General features: G+C 54.6%; 1 protein-coding gene across 9 annotated transcripts in view; it reads left to right on the forward strand.

The window, feature by feature from the left end:
• The window catches only part of TBL1X (transducin beta like 1 X-linked), a 228,954-nt gene extending 224,889 nt beyond the window's left edge, over positions 1–4,065 (forward strand). For all 9 annotated transcript variants that reach the window (XM_060291953.2, XM_060291954.2, XM_060291951.2 and 6 more), the window contains 2 exons: positions 1,352–1,453; positions 2,398–4,065. In XM_060291953.2, coding sequence (XP_060147936.1) covers positions 1,352–1,453; positions 2,398–2,424 — 129 coding nt within the window. In that variant the 3' untranslated portion in view covers positions 2,425–4,065. The remainder of the gene's footprint in view (positions 1–1,351; positions 1,454–2,397) is intronic.
• Positions 4,066–7,534: the final 3,469 nt, after the last annotated feature.

Genomic DNA, 7,534 nt, shown 5'->3' on the forward strand with positions numbered 1-7,534 from the left:
GGCATTCCATCCGAGCTTTCCAGGGGGAACGGCCGTCCGGGGTGAGGCCAGCCGTGACCGCCTCTGCTCCACACCAGCTCCTGTAGCTTCTTCAGGGAACAAAATCAAGGACCATGGGGAATATTCGTTGGCTGTTGTCATGGCATTTTGATTTTTTGAAGGGAAGTGTTTTATGTTTGGGTAGCAGCAGGAATGTCCCTGTTGGTTGTGCTGTCACAGAAGTAAAAGGAGACGGTGTTTGAGTATACTGGGCTCTTGTGTCTCCTGCTAATGGAAGAGGGAAATGTGCTATGGGAGGGATCACTGCAGACAGCCAGCAATCCATCCTGTGTGGCCTCAGGATGGATGAAATGGCCTCTCCTCTCCTGGTTTTCTGGGGGGTTTTTTTTGTTTGTTTCGTTTTGTCTTTTGTATTTTTTGGCCGCCCTGTGCAGCACGTGGGATCTTAGTTCCCCGACCAGGGATTGAACTCGTGCCCCCTGCAGTGGAAGCGCGGAGTCCTAACCACTGGACCGCCAGGGAAATCCCTCCCCTCCTGTTTGTTCCCACGCTCCTTCCCGATTCCTTTAGGCCTGGGTGGCATTTGGATGGATGTACTTTCTCAAGCCCGCTCCCCCTTGTGGCTGGTGCAGGGGGGCGGTGCGGGAGCCACGTTAGCTGGCGGGGCGGGGCGGGGCGTTGGGGCCCGAGGGTGGTCCACTGAGACCTCAGGCTTCCCAGGAGCCGCCTCACGTGCTCATGTCTTCTCCGCGAGTAAGAGGCGACGGCGGCCCTTACGTGGAGCCAGCCTGGTGCCGAGCCCAGCTTCAGAGCCCCAGATGGGCCACCCGGAAAACAGACATTAGCGTGTAGCCGTCTGTTCATGGAGCTCTCGCTGGAAATAGTGATGGATGGATTTCTGAAATGACATCATCAGTTAGATAACTACTGCTGTCAGCAAGTCATTAAATCATTTTACCCCTTTACTTACTTTTTTTTATAAGTCACAGAACTCTTTGAGACATGTCGAGGGTCTCCTTAATCCTCAGTGCGATGGACGCCTTCTCTAAATATAAACACACGCGAGATCTTGTTGACGTGCCCCTTCCCCGGCTGCCTCAGTCCCCCTGCCACCCTCGGTCGCTGGCCCCCGGGAATGACCCCTGGGAGGCGTGACCTCGGCTGCAACATGTTTAGGTCGACTCCGCGGGCTGCCGTAGGTCAGCTGTGCCCCCCGTGGCAGCAGGTCTGAGAGGCGCGTTACGGCCACTGAAAACTCCGTTAGCTTCTATGTTTGAACGTTTCTGTGCCGACACCCTGGGGGTCCACGTCGGCGCTCTGCATCGCGAGTGACGGTGGCTTTGCTTTGCAGAGCGGAAGTCTCGTCCACAGCTACCGAGGCACCGGCGGCATCTTCGAGGTGTGCTGGAACGCCCGAGGGGACAAAGTGGGCGCCAGTGCGTCAGACGGCTCCGTAAGCAGCACCCGTAGTTTCCGGGGGGGGCGGAGGGCTCGGCGGTGGAGACGCGAAAAGTCAGACCCCTGATACCCGCGGGGGCTTCCGGCGCTGTGGTGGCCTCCGAGCGCCGCGGCCAGTGTGTTGGTGAAGGAAACTGCTGGGCCTCTGGGAGCAGCCGTCTCTCTGACTTCCTGAATGGCGTTTTCTCCGTGAAATTGGTGGTCCGCAGCCGGGGTGATTCTGCCCCCTGGAGGACATCTGCAGCGTCTGGAGGCGTTTTGGGTGCCACCGCTCTGGTCGGGGGGCTACTGGCATCTGGTGGGCGGAGGCCAGGGCTGCTGCTCAGACCTCCTGCAGGGCACAGGACGCCCACAGGAGAGACGTGACCGGCCCCAAGGAGCGCAGGTGCCGAGGCTGAGAAACTTGGTCCTGCCTTGGCTCCCAGCCTGCTGGGCCCTCTGCTGATAAAGGCCCGACTTTGCATTCCACGGGTCTCCGGGGTCCCGGTGGCCCTCTGCTGATCCCCTAAGATGTCTAGCTTTTGGATTCACGCCTGCACTTGGAACTGCCATGAGCTGTAGGGCAGGTGGCAATGGGCTGGCTGGCCAGATGTCAGCCCGGCCCCAGATGTGTGCTCAGGTGTGTTTTGCCCTCTGCCCCGCCGTGTCGGTGTCTGGTCTGTGACACCCGCCCATGGCTGTGGCCACCCCATTAGTTCCCAGCATAGCCCTTGACCTGGCTGTTCCCCTCTGTCCTGTTTGCCTGGGGTTGGTTGGTCAGATGCTCAGACGTTAGCCTGTCGTTAGAGATGCTCTGAACCCTCTCTACTGTGTACCAATAAAACTTTGTAAAAAGTGGGTAACAGGCTGGATTTGGTCCACGGGCCGTTTGCCATCCTCTGCTCTAAAGGCGTCTTGTGTCGTGTCTCGAGATAACAGGAACTTTCTCTCTCCTTCCAGGTGTGTGTCTTAGATCTGCGAAAGTAACCACGAAGTATTTTAGAAACAAGAAGAGAATTCTAACGGACCAGCAGTGAATGTGTGGGGTTGTAGCACTATTCAAACACGATTCTGTCAGCTCCGAAACTGTATGAACTTGACCTTAGAGTGTACTTTGAAATCAACTCATCCCTGGCCACAGGAGTCTCTATTTTTTTGTAATCTTTATCAAGAAGTTTAAAACAAAAACATACACACAGTCATATCAAAGGGGGAAAAGAATGGTTTCCACCTGGAACATTCAGCCTGGGAAGCACGAAGCCACCAGCTAGACGGTGCACGGTTTGGTTTCCATCCAGAACAGGCTCTGATGGCTGAGAGGAAAAGAAAAAAAAAAAAACTGTGCCAAAAAGAAAAAGAAAAAAAATGCTGTGATAAACCAAAAGGGGGGTGGGGAATTCCTCACGTGGTGGGTTTTTTTTTTTTTTCTTCAAAAATTTGGACACTACAGTTACTCTCACCAGGATGTTCAAAGACCAGTTTGTACGGATGACACGGGCAGCTTTGTAATCCCAACACTTTCTATTTTCTAGACTCTTTGTCACGTGGTTTTTCTATGGGCTGGAATCCTGTCGTCTGGGGGCCTTGGGTCTGAGGTGGAAACTGTTTTGGGTTTGTTGCTTCTTTGCTGATGTCGCCTGCCCCCTCCACCTCCTTCCTTCCTTCCTTCCTTCGTGGTCTTGATTGGCATCACGCCCTCACAGAGTCTCTGACAGGCGGGGCTTTCTCGCCCTCCCCTCCCCTCCCCCCCTCCCCCTCGCGCACTCTCTCCGCCCCTTCCTCATAGTTGCTTCCCATCTTAGGTCTCAAGGGCACTTTTGGCGCATAATAAGTGCTTTATGTAAGAAGGCAGGGCAGGGGGACTTTTTACTGGAGGAAGAAAAAAATAAGTGACTTATAAGAGAAAGAACCCAGAGTATTTTTGGAGAAAAAAAAATATTTTTATGTTAAAACAATTTTAAAATCCTAAAATGGCCATCAGACAGAGAGAGCTTTGTGTGATTCATATTTAAAAAAAAAAAATAAAGTTTAGGAAGACACAGGCAGGGTCTGAGGTAGCTTTTTCCCTTCACTTTCAGCCTGTCGAGAGGCAGTGAGGAATCTGTGTGGGAAGGGGCCAGCTCTGGGGTCGGCGTTGGGACTGTTCTACAGCAGAGAGGAAACTCCGGGCCCTTCCAGCTCGAAGACGACCTTGGCGTGTTTCAGGGTGTGTTGACCACATAGTAGGCAGCAGGAGAGACCTGGAGAAGCGTGCCTTTGGACCCAAGAAGTGTTCCCAGGACCAGCGGCGTGAAAGGGGCCGTCACAGCCGTCCACTGGGCAGGATGCCGCCTGGCATCGTTCGGGCCGCGGGGCCACTTGTGGTCCCCCCACCAAGAGCACCTCGGCTGGTCCTTGCACAGCTGACGGGACGGGCTCCAGGATCTCACTGGGTCTAATATCGACAAAAACGAACAGGGAGAGAGGTTTTTGGTCCTGAAGGTGAATTCCGTAGGTAGAGTGTCACTAATAATTTCTGTCCCCTTCATAGTTTCTTCCTCTTGCAACAGAGGAGGAGAAAGGTTTTCTTTTTGTAATAATGAATCTTTTTACTGTTTTTAAAAAATTAAACGTGGCTTTGTGTTCCTAGAGGAGTTTTCCTTTCATTGGATCAGGTGACCTTTGTACTTTTGTTGTCGTAACCCGACGCTGACCCATCTTTTAAATTAGCAGCGGGGGAAGCAGCGGAAGACAGGGCCTCTGGGTTCGTCCGTCTTCCTGCAGCCACAGGCTGGGATGGGGCAGGGGGCCGGGCCCGGGGGGCTGGCGGCAGGCAGGGTGCAGCCGTGTGTGTGTGTTCCAGCAACAAGGCCCGGTGTCACTTAGAGGGTGCTGTCTGTCCGTGGAGTCAAAAGCTAACGGGCAGAGCAGACCAGGCCCTCCTGCAAGCCTCGGGTTGTCCCGGGACCAGCCCCGCGAGCCAGAGTGCATTCATCTTCCTCGGATCATTTATGGGCCTCCGTGGATCTGCGAGTTACTCGAGCCCCGTGTGCAGGAGACCAACACGTGCCCTGGTTATGTGGGAGCGGAGCGTTTCACTTGGGACCTGTTGCCTAAACGCTTGGCCTTTAAGAAGATCAAAGTCCTCCAGGGTCTCCACTGCCGTCTGTGAAGATGGCAGATGTCCCCGGGCGCACTGGTAACGCCCTGCCACCAAGAAGGTACTAGGTTTGGGGTGCAGCTCGGGGGGGTCTAGACGAACACCATCTGGACCCCCTCACCCAATGGAAATGTGTCACGTCTGCAGGCATCTGCTGTCCAGGGTCAGGACACAGTTTGCGTTTGACGAGCCAAAGCCTGCTGGCGGGTGAAGACGGTCGGTTCGCGACACGATGCTCACCAGACGGTCGGCACCCAGGGTCTCCAAGCGCCGACTTTAGCCTCTTGGTAAATCTGAACCAGTTGGGACTTGCCGGGTTGGAGCCGAGGGCTGTGAGGCCGCTGACACGGGGCTCGATCCCGGCCCTGGCAGTGACCTGAGGCTAAGGAAGGCAGACCGTCCGCGTTCCTGGCGTCCTCGGCCGGCCACTGGGAGGGAGCCTCCCAGGGGCCCCAGGGAGGCAAGACGAGGAGGCAGCCAGCGCCCCTGGAAACCCGTCCCCACTCTCAGCAGGACGGCAGCCGTGCCCTGAGCCGCAGACGCTGCTTACCAGCTGCACCATGCCAGCCAGCGCTCAGCGGACGCGTCCCTGTCATCGGTGCCCCGTGGCTCGTGTTAGCATTGGGCGTCGTGTACAGCTTCTAACACTTGGAAGTAAAAGCCTCAGTCTCGGTGACCAAATGGGACCTCGATTCTGAAAGCAGGAGTAACACAACGACTCTCCCCGGGATTTTCGGTTGGGTTTGCGGTGACTGAGAACTCATTCTGCGCACACCTGGGAAAGGGATGCTGCCCCACGGGGCACGTCTGGCCCCACGTGACACCCAGAACGTGACGTTCGTTTTGTCTTTCTAAAAATAGATCTTGGAGCCAAGTGAAGTGCACTTTGTCAAACGTAAGGGTCTGCTTTTGTTCCTTGTTGTTTTCCCTTTTAACCTCTGTTCCACCTTTTTCTTTTTTAATCGTGTTTCTTGTCAAACGCAGAACCATTCCTCCCGCCGCTCACTGAGGTGAATTCTGGCTTCTGCGGATTTTATTGTCTGTGTCAGACGTGCAGCCAGATGTGCTTCTGTCCGCGTTTTCCAGATTCTGTTCCATCCACACGGCCCCCGTCTCGTGCTCCCTCCCGCCCCTCACCCTCACGCGCTCCCAGAAAGAGAATCACCTTGTGCGTCGTAGCTCATTTGTTTCAAGAGAGAATCAACAGATCATATTCAGTGTCTTGAATAAATTGCTCTATTTTGATAGAGAACTTGGTGGGTGTCTTTCTTCGTCTTGGTCGGCACCTCTGGGGCCCACGCTGACACCCCTGAGTGTAGACGGAGCTCTGCGTTTTCTCCAGGAATAAACGGGAGGGCCGCTTTCGGGGTCGCGATGGCAGGAGGGTCAGCTGCCCCGTTACGATAGAAAGGGAGCATGCTTTTTCGTACGTTTCCTTTGTGTTACTGTGTTTCAGGCTGGCTGTTGTAGAAAGTCAAAGCGGATGAATTTTCTCCTGTCAAGTGGGGTTGGTTTGCTGGGAGTTGGAGTTCAAGGATGAGCTTTGAGTAGTCAGCAGAACCTAAGGTGGTAGGATACTGGTGAGCGGACACTGGGCACGATGCGGACAGACATCTGGAAACGTTGACCGGAGTCTGCTCTGTGACAGCCGCGGCCAGGTGTTTCCACTGACGCCACTTTCGTCAGTGAACGGATGTGACGTAGTTGAATTGAGCCGCTGTCCCCGTGGTAGGCAGACGCAACGAGACGGGCTGCGTTTGGCTGTACACATGGGTCACAAAAGAAGGTCGTGGTGTCGTTTCCTCTAATCGCAGCTCGATCCTGGGCTGGAACAGAGCCAGGGGCTGGCCCACCCCTTCCTCCCTCTGCCCCAGTGTTGTCTGGGGTTCAGCCTTGCCTGGTTTTGTTTTTCTCTTTTTTAAGTCTTGCCAAGTTGACCAAGCGTGTTCCCACGTGGTGGATTTGGGGTGAAGCTCTGAGCACCCCAAGCCCTGCTGCTAAAGCCACGGGGAGGCCCCGGGGAGACCTTTGTAGCAAGCACAGTGGGCTTGCACAGCGCGGGGCAGAGCTTCCCGGGATAGATGCGTGTGGGACGCGGGCTCTGGTGGCTTCAGCAACGATGCTGGTGGCATATTCATAGCTTCGAAGGGGTTTCTGTGTGCTGTGAAGGAAACTGGGTTGAGTCCAGATTGTCCAGCTTTCATCCTCAGATGCATGGAACCCATTGCCGCAGTGATTCTAAAAATGTTTGTCCGTCGAGGCTCCCACTTTATTTCGGGAACCCAAGCTTCCCCTCACTGCGCAGAGACCTTTTTTTTTTTTTTTTTTTTCCGGCTGCCCACATGTGGGTGCTGTTCCTAAGGTCCTTGAGGTGCTCCTTATATTCACGGAAAGGTTTCTGTGCACCTGTGGGTGCTGGTGGCGGTCGCTGTTGGTGGAAGCCTGCAGATCACATGGTGAGATGCATGAAAAGGGCTGGGAGAGGGTGGGAAGCAGATAACGTACCCTTACAAAAAGACGCAGAAGTGGGTGGAATGTTGTTTTTCTTTTTCTTCCAGTCTGGCTCCTTTTTCTCCCAAGTGTCTTCATCCATTTGCAAGGTAAGCAAAGGAAGACGCAGCTCCACCTGGAGGACCACGTGGGGGTCGCGGGGAGGGGGACCCGTGATGGGGGAGGGCTTGGGGAGCCTCGGGGTGGGGGGAGGGTGGGGGGCGGTACCCATGGTGGAAGGAAGCAGGGACTGTTACAGTGTTACCTTCTCCTGAAACTTGAAGTGAAATCCTCTGGGGGATGGGGGACTCCTATTAGGAATATACTTACCCTAGAGCAAAGTTCTTGAGAGAAACGGCCACCAGAAAACACAACTGTAAACCTCGAAGAGGGTATCTTTGGAATAGGGGGAATAAGTAGACTCATTTAAACGTTTCTTAAGGTGTGGTAAATAAACTGGCCAATAAA

This window comes from Globicephala melas, chromosome X (assembly GCF_963455315.2).
Source record: "Globicephala melas chromosome X, mGloMel1.2, whole genome shotgun sequence".
NCBI classification, from domain to species: domain Eukaryota; kingdom Metazoa; phylum Chordata; class Mammalia; order Artiodactyla; family Delphinidae; genus Globicephala; species Globicephala melas.